At 41.2% G+C, this 12,923-nt stretch overlaps 1 protein-coding gene across 4 annotated transcripts in view; it reads right to left on the reverse strand.

Annotated features, from left to right (window-relative positions):
- The window catches only part of tmem201 (transmembrane protein 201), a 174,005-nt gene that overhangs the window by 72,154 nt on the left and 88,928 nt on the right, over positions 1-12,923 (reverse strand). For all 4 annotated transcript variants that reach the window (XM_043676180.2, XM_043676178.2, XM_043676179.2 and 1 more), the window contains one exon: positions 12,469-12,689. In XM_043676180.2, coding sequence (XP_043532115.1) covers positions 12,469-12,689 — 221 coding nt within the window. The remainder of the gene's footprint in view (positions 1-12,468; positions 12,690-12,923) is intronic.

The following is a 12,923-nucleotide window of genomic DNA, read 5'->3' on the forward strand; positions in this document are numbered from 1 at the left end:
CTTTTTCTTCGTTTCTTGAAGAGAAACATTTCAACTATTTTTCATGCTGCTACATTTGTCCACTTCCCATCTCATGGGGAAATCACTCCCACTGGAAGAGATATTCTCCAGTAACTTTGCCAAGTAGCCATTTGTCATGTGTGCGTGTTTCAGCAATCTGCGCAATATTTACAGCAGGACAGAGATGGGGAAAGAGGTGCCTTGGGGAAAACCAAAGGAGAATTAACCTTGTCCTCACTCAATACCACTCAAGTGTTACTGACAGCATCGGGAACAGGAGCGCTGGATTAGCCTCCCTTCCATAACCTGGGGGTACCTATGACTTAATACAGCCATCCTTAAACAGGCAGGTGTTCAAATCAAGGTTCCTGGTTTGCAGTTAACCATTCATTCAGCAACATGGGCCACAAGGGAGTGTTCAGTTTTGTCCAAATAAGCATCGAGCCTTTCATAAGCAAGAACACAGGTTTCGTTTTGACTTGGGAATGTGGATCAGTGTTACAGAAGCACTGGGTTCAAAAAGACAAATGTTTTGGTTGAATTAACTTCTGCAAAAGAGCAATGACATAATATTGTTCAGATTTGCCTGCCTGCACACTTTTATAGAGGTGAACTCAAAAAGTGTTGAGTTCACACCACATTACTCATAGTCAATGAATTGTGAGTGACTGAAAACTGACCCACATACAAGTGTCTGCCTCAGCATGCACCAGTACCACCATTTATCCATCTCGATCATCTATCTGTCAGCTTGGCTTGGATCCCAGAGGGTTGAAAATTCAAAAACAAAATCGGAAAAAAAAACAGAATTCAATGTGTTGAACTAACATAATCTGTAGTAAAGTGATGATCTTTTAGATTTTCTCAAAAAAAAGTCATAGCTTGCCTAAGCACATATTAGTCAGTAGCATGAGCAAAAGAGATTAGTTGCTGTGCAGGGACACTTACTCACCATACTGTCGCCAAACCCCCCTTCAAATATCTGTTTCAACTTGTCTGGGATGGCTAGTGTGCCTCTCCACACGTATATACCTAACAATTAAAAAATGTCAGGAGCAGAACATGTCAATAAACTAATGCCCGACCCCTCCCTCTCCCCTGTCTCCAACACCTCTCTATTCAATATCGGAGGCATTTCAGTTCCACAGAAAGAGGAGTCACATTTACTCATTTAACCAACCCCTTTCACACCGAGTCTTAAAAATTGCATTGCTGCTGAAGTGCACATGAAGGGTAGTTACTGCTACAATGCAGGAAACGTGGCAGCCAACTTTCACAGAACAAGGACACAAGAAAGGATGTGATTATAATTGGACAATCCGTGTTCAATCACAAGAACAGAAAATGCTGGAAATACTCAACAGGCTAGGCAGCATACACACACAGAGAAACACGACTGTTAAATGATGCAGCTGAAACGTTAACTCTTTCTGTCAGAGATGCCCCAAGATTTGTTGACCATTTCCAGCCTTTACTACTTGAATTTCAGATATCCAGCACCCACAGTAACTTGCTTCCGCAGCTGCAAATGCCATTTTGAGTTACAGTTCGAGTAAAGAGAGACTTGCATTCTGTAGCACCTTTCCCAATCTCAGGACATCCTAAACAACTTCATAGAGAAGCTCTGACTAAATTGGGCTCACATTCTAATTGTGGGAATTACAATCCAACCAACTTCCATAAGTAAAAACCGAAAGAACGACAGATGCTGTAAATCAGAAACAAAAACAGAAGTTACTGGAAAAGCTCAGCAGGTCTGGCAGCATCTGTGCAGAGAAGTCAGAGGTAACATTGCAGGTCTGATGACCCTTTCTCAGAACCCTTTCTGTTCTGAGGAAAGGTCACCGGACCAGAAACGTAAACTTATTTCTCTTCACAGATACTGCCAGCTGAGCTCTTCCAGCAACTTCTGTTTTTGTAACTATTACAATATTCTATACCAATGGCTTCTTGGTATGATTGGAATTCACAGAAAATGACAAATTGCTTTCAACCCACCGTGTATTATTTTCTGCATTAGTCACACATCACATATTGTGTTTGTAGTCAGTGCAAGTCAGAATAGTTGTGAAATGTGATACAGACAGTAGCAGAAATACAACAAAAAAGAAAGCTCACAATTAGAGTTTAATAGATATTACAACTCTTGCTGCAAATGCCAAAGGCCCCCTCAATGCTGAATAGATCTCAATTCTGCCTCCCAGTGGCAGCAGGCAGCGACAACAGACAGCATACATAGCACTGCAGCTTACAGCAACCAGCTGTTGACCAGTTCACACTGAAATTACTGGACTGAAAAATATTACAGGGCAGAGTCTATCACTTTCATTTTCACTTGAGTCTCAAGAATGATTAATTCATCAAGAATCATACTTTTTACAACAGACTTCCATTTAACATTCAGCACAATTAACTTTCAGTGGTATAAAACAAAACTGTGGATACTGAACGTCTGAAACAAACAAAGTTCTGACCAAGGATCACTGGACTCGAAACATTAACTGTTTCTCACTCCACAGATGCTGCCAGACCTGTTATGTTTCATTAGCAATTTCTGTTTTTGCAACTTTCACCAGTCGTGTTTTGCTGTGCACTTGCAGCGAGGGAATTAATTCAGCCCTGAGATATGTGTAAATTTATTGATAACCAAGAGCTCTTCTGTTAATTGCCATTCTCCAGAGGCACTTATGCTGCATGGATTACAGCTGGTGTATTAAGCTGTTGCTGCTACAAACCCAGCTTCTCGTTTTACATCTATTTACATCTATTGCTCAAGTATCATTTTCAGGGAAGATGGGTTATACAGGGAAGCCCTAATGTTAATAAGTGACTGTCCAGCGCAGGTTATATGCATTCTTAATTGCATGTCGATTAGTCCCTACCCTCTAAGAAATGACAGGTGATATAGGTTAGAAAAAACCCACAGGAAATGCATTTATTTATTTTTCATTTAAAAAAAATACCTGGGGCATTTTACCTGGAGCTTTGTGCACGCCAGATTTGGACTAGGTGAAAGTCCTCAATTGCAGTTCTGGTTGCCCAGTTGTAGGAAGATCATCATCAAGCTGGAGAGGGTTCTGAAGATATTTACCAGGATGTTACCAGGTATGGAAGGCTTAAGGTTGGATGGTCTGGGACCTTTTTCAACTGGAGTGTAGGAGGTTGAGAGTTGACTTTGTATAAGTTTATAAAATAACGAGGGGTATAGATAGAATTAATAGCAGTTGCCTTTTCTGTAGGATGTAGGATTTCAAGATTCGGGAGCACATTTTTACGGTGAGAGGAGAAAGATTTAAACAAGACACGAGGCGCAATTTTTTTTGTTTTACAGAGGGTGGTTCGTGTGTGGAATGAACTTCCAGAGGAAGCGGTGGATGTGGACAACTACAACATTTAAAAGACATTTAGATAAGTACATGAATAGGAAAGGGAAATGGGCCAGGACCAAGCAGGTGGGACTAATTGAGTTTGGGATTATATTCACATGGACTGGTTGGACCAAAGGGTCTGCTTCCGTAATGTATGATTCTATGTAATGGGAAAAGATCAGCTTAGGATATCTGGTTGGCAATGGATGAGTTCGACTGAAGGGTCTGCTTCTGCGTTGTATAATGCTATGACTCAGTTTGTTGTGAACATTTGCACAGAGGTAAAAGGTCCAAAACTAAAGAATCATTTCAGTTCCTCTAACATTCTTCATTCGGAATGAAGAAGAAGCTTGCACTGCACCAAAGGGGATAGAAGTTTGTGTCAAAGAAAGGAGATGAAGTAAAAGGATGCGATTACAGCTCATGCGATCTAAATTATTTAACACTGTGCAATTAGCATCGCTGCTCATTAGGCCTTCACCAGTCATCGAATAGATGACTCCAAGGTGGTCAGAATTATATTTTTTGATGACATGGGCAATCACACTGAACCTAACTCAATCCAAACAAAAAAGCAACAAATACAGAGGTTCAGTCAGAAGGGATTGATTTGACCAAGACTGGGATGCCTTTGAAGAAAGGCTGGATTAACTAGGCTAGTCTCCACTGGCATTCAGAAATAAAAGATGACTTGATTGAAACACAACAACCTGACGGAACACGATAGTGCACATGTGGAGAGAATCTAGAAAGAGGTCAATACTTAATCAGGGGTCACCATTTAAAATAGAGATAAGGCAAAAGTTTTGAGGGTTATGGACTTTTGGAACTTTCTTCCTGGAAAGGTGGTGGAAACAGAGTCAGAGTATTTTCAAAGCTGAAGTAGGTAGATTCTTCTTAAGCAAGGGTTGAAAGGTTATCAGGGTTAGGCAAGAATGTGGATGAGGTTACTCTCTGCTCATTCCTGAAGAAGGGCCTGTGCCCGAAACGTCGAATCTCCTGTTCCCTGGATGCTGCCTGACCTGCTGTGCTGTTCCAGCAATAAAGTTTCAACTTTGATCTCCAGCATCTGCAGACCTCACTTTCTCCTACTATCAAATTAGCCATGACTTTACTGAATGGAGGAGCTGGCTTGAGGGGCTGAATGGCCTCCACATGTTCCTGATTTGTAGGTGTATAAATCGTAAAAAGCATCAATTTTACACAAGATCATTAAACAAATCACATCAAGGTAAAATTCACTAAGCATCATTACAATCTCTGAGTAAAGAATATAGCAGCAGGATCCAACCAGAATCTTAAACTCTAAGTCTTAAACTCCAAATTATTTACTGCAATTCTTGGCAAAACTTCTGATACAATTATGAGCCTCTTGTGTGGTCAAATCATAAAATTATATTATACGCTGTTTCATTTTTAATTTAAATCAACAAAGTATTGAGATATGAATCCCAACATAAAGTAACATATCACTCAGAGCTTCTGCGCCCTCATGGCAGGTGGTACCCATTCTCTAAAACAAAAGCAACTAATACCATCTTCATCATGGTCACAGGAGGAACAGGAGCATGATTCTGTGGCACGTTTGGCTGTTTGTGTGTGCACAGGCCTTGAAAGCTGATCTATATATTCAAACTAACCCTACTTTTACTGGAGTGCAAAGCATGAACATAAATGGATGCTACGGTCGTGTACGAACAAATGTTTTACTAATTAGAACAAAGGGGAGCAATTCCTGCTCTCTCACATGCTGAAACCACCCCCTACACCATGACAGCCTGAAACAAAAACACGGTCAAGAATCTGGGAAAAATGCAAAAATGTGAAGCTTTGTTGCATCATTCTCATTTACACCAAGGCTCAAGTCACAGCCCTCAACAGAAAACTATCTACAGTTTGTGCTTCAGCTGATCAGAAATCCAGGACTCTTTGCTAAACATACAACTGTAAAGACCACTTTTTTGGGGGACTGTGGACTTAAAATTGGGAAATAACAAGAGCTTTAAACCATAGGACTGCAGAGCAGATGGGGCACTTTAGAGACAGAGACAGAGACACGGACGCAGTCACCAGGACCTTTTGTGCATTTTATCCACAAGGTTGTCTTATTTCACAGTGGTGGTAGACACCTCAGCTCCATGGGGGTGTGTCCATCCAGTGTTAGTTTTGCCAAGTGATAAACTTTTGACTGAATTCTCCTGGACATGAGAATTCAGCATAGTAACAACTTCTTCATCACAGAATACAGTGTGGGAGCAGGCCAATCAGCCCATTGATTTAACACTGACCCACCAAAGAGCATCCCACCCATTCTTACCCTCCCCTGCCTATCCCTATAACACTGCATTTCCTCATGGTTAATTCATGTGGACACTATGGGCAATTTAGCATGGCCAACTTGTGTGTTAGGACAATATGTTGAGGAGAAAGCTTCTCTCTCTGTTTCCCTTTGGAGAAGACTAAATCAAAGAAAGTACTCAACAGCTCTTTGTCTCTTCATTCTCTTTGTCTCTGCAAATTCTCTTCATGAAAGGAAAAGGGAAAAATATCACCTTCAGAGACACTGAAAGGGTGAATCCTTAACTGGTGAACGAGTGTGAGAATTGGTGTGTTCACAACTTCCTGTCCTCAAAAGAGTCAAAATGATCTGCAAGGAAAACATCTCCACGTCTCTTATCGGGACTGCTGCCAGAACTGTGCTTCACTGACCGGTTGTGTGCTCCTTCCCCAACCATAATACATGTGTCCATCTTGTCTCTGAGTTCGTGTATGTGTATGGGAACCTCTTAAAAAGGGGCAGAATTAAGTTATAGAAAATAATGGGTTAGCAATTTGCGTTTCATTCCAGCAGTCAGTCAGAGACAAATCAGTTTGCAACAAATAGCTGTTTTACTTGTTAAGTACAGAAACCTGATAAGTGTTTTCTTTTAACTGGCGTTTGTTAGGTAAATTAGAGACTTTTGACAATTTGATTTTTTTGTTAACATGACTCGATTTCCAGTGAGTCACGTCATTGTAAAGATCAATTCTTCGATCATGAGGGACAATCTCTCTTGTCCTTTCAAGTAAATCAGAGTTATTTCTCCACACTCAGAACATTAACCAGTTGAAAGAATATGCATGCTGAAGCCATTCATCTGGTTAACAGGAGAACACAGAATAGACAAAAAAAGCATGAACTGTGCCTGGTTACTGAGCCTACTGCAAGTGGAAACAGTTTCTCTTCATTGAACTGATCAAAGCCCCTTCAATCGTTTGGATGCCACTATCAAATCTCCCTTCATATGTCCCTGCTCCAAGGAGACCAAGCCTCTTGTCTTAGTGGAGGCCATATCTTGCCTGGCAGGGGTCTTCAGTTTCTCCCAGGCCACCCATTGGGAGGGGACGAGACTCTCATCCCCTCCCAAAGGTCTATCCTCAGAGTTAAAACGGTCTCCAATTAGTACTGGGGAGAGGTCATTATTCACTGCCCAAGTCCTGAACTTTGAGTTATGGACTCTACCTGTCTCCTTTGCAGCTTCCAGGCCCCAAACCAGACCATCCTTAACCTGTTTGACCCCAAGTTGCGATTCCTGCCACACATCCACATCATCACTGGCCATGCCTATTTCCACCTCCATAAAAATCAGCCAACAACATCCTTGCCTCCATTTAGCTATCGCTGAAACCTCAAGCCATGCCACTTTATCTAGAGACTTTATTCTTCCAATGTATCGCTCTCCCACATTCAGATCTCCAAATTTGAAACTCTGCTGCCCATGCAAGAGAAGCAAAATTTTGTGGATAGTGGAAATCTAAAATAAAACCAAAAAAATCATAGGTCTGTCAGCGTCTGTGGAGAGAGAAACAGAGTCATATCAGGACTCACAACGCTCGCAGTTTCTCTCTCTGCAGATACTGCCAGACCTGCCAAGTTTGTTTGTTTTTATTTCTGTTATGCATGTCATAACTCACACCAAGTCCCAGTTACCTATGACCCAGTCTCAACAGCCCTCTGTGGTCAAGAATTCTACAGATTCATGATGCTCAGAAGAAATTTCTCATCAGTTTAAATGAGAGAGTCCCTTATTAAGCAATGAAATGCTCTGCTCCTAGACTCTCGCACATGGGGAAACAAACTTTCCACATCCACCCTGTCAACTCCCCTAAGGATCTTGTATTTTTCAATCATACCACCACTCTTTCTTCGAAACGTCAATGAGCACAGGTCCAAACTACATCACCTCTCCTCAGAAAAATCACCTCCATGATCAGGATCAACCTTGTGAACCTTCTCTGGGCTGCTTCCAATGCCAGTATATCTTTTCTCAACATTAATTTACATTCTATCAATGGCAACAACGTATTCAGCTGCCTGGCCTCAGAATTCTTGAAATGTCTCTCGAATCGTCACAAACTATCTTTTTCTTTTCTTTCTTACTAGCCGGTCCTTAAAACATGCCTCTTTGACTAAAGGTTTTGATCATTTAGTCTAATAGCCCTTCACATGGCTCACTGTCCAATTTTGTTCTTAATGCTCCTGAATTACCATGGAACATTTGAGTATATTAAAGGCACTACACAAATGCACCCTGAGCAGCTCAGGCAAAATTCAACCCATTGGATACCAGCACCTTTGATTGCCATGATGCATGGTGCTCCCTACTTCACTAGTTCCTTAAACCTTCGCAAAAAATTATTAGCCATTATTTAAATGGATAACTGCACATTGTTGATCTCGTGTACAAGTTGATATCCAATCTTTGGCCTAAATTCTTTGCACTTTTGACCTGTTCACCACTGACATCAAGCTCACCCTGGTGTAAACTGGTTTGATAAACTCAGAGCGCGAGTGAGAGTGAGATATGGAATTGAAAGGGGCTACATTCTATTCTGGCTTCATTCTCATGACCCCTGGGGACAGTCTCTGACCTTGGAACTCTGCGATGACAAGCGATGAGTGAAACTGGATTTTAATCCCTCCAAAATGTAACTGAAGTAAAAAGTTAACCTCCCCCACCCACAACTAACTTTGGACTAAATATTTGGTGTGAAATTTGAATTTTACACGGCCATACGTGGTACACCCCGACAATGCAGTCTTAGAACCCACAACAAATAGACACCAGAGATGAAGGCATCCACTATGTTAAAGGTAATTCTTTCAGTGCCAGACATAGTGCTTTGAATTAATCTCTTACTCAAGTGTCAACATATTTCTTAAACCTAAACTGTCATCTCAAAGTGCTTTCTTTATTTTAATATAGCCTTTATAATCGCTGTTTGTTTGGAGCAAGTTCTGAGATTTGGGATAATTACCATTTATAGTTGTTACATTTCATCTTATTTTTCCTATGTAGTATTTGCAAAGTACTAATTTTAAAAAAGTATAAAACACAATTAATAACAAACCTCAGGCAGATTGCAGCACACACAGAAACATTACAAATAGAAACAAATATCAAATACATTATAAAAACATGGGTAAAAGTGAAACCCTGCAAAAAAAAGATTTTATAAACTTTTGAGGGATGGCCATGGGTTATTGGGAGAAGGGGAGGGGAGAGAGAACGAGAATATTTTGAGGATTAATTTAAAAATTTAAAATAGTATCCATATAGTGTGGAAAGTGACCATTCAGCCCATCCAGTCCACATCGACTCTCTGAAAAGCATTCCATCCAGACGCCGCTCCTCCCGCCCTACCCATAACCCTGCATGCTCATGGTTAGTCCACTAGCCTTCTCATCCCTGGACACTAAGAACAACTTAGCATGGCCAATCTACCCTAACGTACACATCTTTGGACTGTGGGAGGTAACCAGAGCACCCAGAGGAAGCTCATGCAGACACAGGGATAAGGTTAGGGTTAGACAGTCACACAGACAGTAACTCAGGCTAGAATCGAACTCACGTCCAGGGGTGCTATGAAGCAGCAGCACTTACCACTAAACCACTGTGCTGCCCTATGATAACATATGGAAGAACGTAATAGTGTCTAATTCTAACAAGGTTCCTCATATACACAAAAAAAGCTAAGGCAAAATAAGTTTTCAGGAATCTGAAATTGCATTTTCTTATTAATGAAAGATGCTATTAAATTAAAGTTAATTTGTAGATCGAACAAGTTGAAGGTAATGGAATGCTATTGTGTAACTTAACAAGATGAAGCTGGGTAGGAGATATTAATTGGAAAGTCTACTTTGTGAACATTTTTACTGGCACAGCAACATCTACAATAACAAAGAATACAAAATAAAACAGATGTGATGCACTCCCTATTGTGGATACCCCTCCCTTGACATCAGTTGTGGTGATTTCTAAAAAAAAGAGCAGTACTGTCCACAAGCAGGAACAGCTGGACAACAATCAGACTTCGGCTGATAAATGGCAAGGACTATTTGTGTCACACATGTGCCACAGATGACCATCACCAACAGGAAGGAATCCAATAATTTCCCCTTGACATTCAACGGCATTACCATTGCCAAATTACCCACTACCACCATCCTGGGGCATTCCAGTGCTTGGAAATGTAACTCTGTGGCTATAAGAGCAGGTAAAAAGCTGGGAATCCTGCAGAAAGCGACTAACTTCCTAACTCCCCAAAGCCTGAGCACCATCTACAAGGCAAAAGTCAGGAGTGTGATGGAATAGTCCCCACTTGCCTGGATGGATGCAGCTCCAACACTCAAGAAGCTTGACACTATCTGGGACAAAGCAACCACATGACTGGGATTGTATTCACCTTGTTAGGTTAACTGCCACCATTGTTTAGCTGATGCAATGTGATTAACCAAAAAAAATGCATTACATCAACTTGCTCAACTTCCAAACTTGCAGATATAACTTTCTAGGAGGAGGGCAACAGATACATGGGAACACCAGATCCTGCGAGTTCCCCTCCAAGCCATTCTTCAAATATATTGGCGTTCCTTCACTGACACTGGGTAAAAACCCTGCAAATATCTCCCTAACCGCACTAAGCGGACTGCAGTAGTTCAAGGTGGTTTGCCACAATCTCAAGGGCAATTAAGGATGAGCATGAAACATTGGCTTTGCTCTCCAATGTGTACAGACACAATAAACGTACAATGCAGGAGGAGACATTAGAGTCATTGTTTCTGGACTGGCAGTCTGAAAGAATGAGACAGTGCTACCCTCTGCACTTTCCCAATGTCCTGTAACATCCCCCCCATTTCAAGTTCACCCTTTACACATCTTGTCATCTACATCCCTTTTTCTTTCATGAAATGTTCAGGCACAGAATCTCTAACAGGATCAGTAATGACAGCCGATTCCCAATTGTCTGGGATTCAATGAAATTAAAAGACAGAAAGGAAAAGCAGAAACTACTACTGATTTCAAATCTCGCTTCAAAAATGTCCAGTAATTGAAGTCTGAGGGAAATGCGATTCCACTTTGTAATTGTTAATTTTCTGTGCCAAGGAGGCAGTAATTAATACTCAGCACATTGTTAAAAGATTTCGAGGTGGTGATGGTAAGGCAATTTCTTGAATAAAATCAAGGGAATGCTTAACCATTTCTGAGGCCAGTGAGGTGTCAAGCTGTTGGTCTGGAGTCACAGGCCAGCTAAGGACAGTGGTTTCATTTCACAATAAACATTAAAACCCAACTGGATCACTAACAACAATGCAGTAACTACAGATTATCCGGCATTCAATTATCCGAATATCAGCTTATCTGGCAAGATCGCAAGGTCCCGATGCTTGGCTAAACTGTTTTCTGGCATTTGATTAACCGAATGAAGTACTCCCACCTGTGTCCTTTGGATAATCTAGGTTCCTCTGTATATATTCACCATTACAGGAACTTGCTTTTATTTCCAGATTTTACTTAATTCATTGAATTTAAGGACCTCAGCTGTTCGGTTCATACGAGTCTGCATTGTTAGTCCACCACAAAGAGGTCGATAGCTTTTTAAAATAAAGAATTCGTTTCTAGGATGCAAGCAGTTACAAATCCTTAAATGTACTCAAGGCGGCAGTGATCAGCCTTCCTGAAACACAAATACTGTAAAGTGAGAGCTGGTGATGGGAATAGTAAGGGATGTGATGGCGTTATGGTAATGTCACAATTAGGAATCTAGAATCCCACATAATGTTCTTGCTCTGGTTCAAATCAGACCATAGAAATTGGCTTGATTTAAATTAATTAAAAACAAATCAATGAACAAAGCTAGCCTAATAGCGACCTTGTCACCATTGTCGATTATTGTGAAACCCCATCTGGTTCACTAATGCCCCTACGGAAGGGAACAGCCATCTTTACATGGTCAGACCTCCATGTGACTCCAGACCCACAGTAATGTAGCTGAGTCTTAACTGGCCTCTAGGCAATTAGGGATGGACAATAAATGCTGACATAGCCAGCCGCGCACACATCTCTTGTATGATTAAAAAAGTTTTATTCACAGATTGATTTGTAAAACAAAACCTGAACATTGCACAAACTATTATCATTCAGTATTTTTAACCCAGACAAAAATAAGTAACCTCAAGAGAACTGAACTGCTACGTATATTTTTAAACTCTGGAAAATTTGGCAAATTACTTAATAAGTTAGTGAATTGAAACCACCATTTTGAAAGATCCAATCTTTGCTCTCTCAGGGTTTACACTGACGTAACACAAACAAGGACATGCAAACATCAACTGACAAAATGGATTCAACCTGCCATATCTCCAGGGTATGGGGCAGGGGAAGGAGGGAGGGAAGGCAGAGAGGGTGGAAAGGTGCAGAGGAGGGAGAGAGAGGAATGAGGGTGGGAAGGAAGGAGGGAGGGGTAGCCGGGGGAGCCAGTGGGAGAGCAAGATTGGAGGGAGGGTGCCAAGACCTACAATCAATGTCTAGATTAGAGTGGTTGCTCATCTCTCTGAATTGGAAACGACAAGTACAGATGAAATGCAAAAACAAAAGTGAAGATGTACCTCCAGGGTGAACCCAGAGCCTGACATTTCTTCGGACAAAATGTCAGGAGTAAGGAAACCAGAGAGTGTGTGCTACAACAGCACTCTACACCAAGAGCACTGATCATGAGAAAAACTTACATCAACAATGCATAAATTTCTCCCCAGTATAATTTCCAAAAAACAACTAACCTGTCTTTGTCAGGGATGGGATGGTGCCCAGCGACAGGGCTCGGTTTAGACGACCAGGAAGTGAGCAGGGAGAATTGCGTCTGGTGGTTCTACACAGTTGCTGTCTTGCCAGTTGAGGAATACTAGGCGGGATAGGGATGAATGAGGCGGCTAAGCTAGAAGTGCGGGGTGAAAGAGCACCATCACTGCAGAAAGAGTTGATCGATTCACCGGACATATACCTGCAAAAAACGATAACAGTTTGAAGAAAAGTTCTGGATTCTAACTAAAGCTGCAATTTTAATACAATTAAAAAGTTCAATTCATAAAACACCTTGAATTAAAAAGTAGTCTCAGTAACTGTGAAACTAACAACTGTAGTAAAAACCCACCTGGTCTGCTCGTCTGTTAGGAAAGGACATGTGCCAATCTTACCTGGTTGGAGGGAGACTCTAGATCCACAGCAATGTGGCTAC

Source organism: Chiloscyllium plagiosum, unplaced genomic scaffold (assembly GCF_037043375.1).
Source record: "Chiloscyllium plagiosum isolate Xiang-an unplaced genomic scaffold, Cpla_swu_hap1 HiC_scaffold_37, whole genome shotgun sequence".
In the NCBI taxonomy this organism is placed as follows: domain Eukaryota; kingdom Metazoa; phylum Chordata; class Chondrichthyes; order Orectolobiformes; family Hemiscylliidae; genus Chiloscyllium; species Chiloscyllium plagiosum.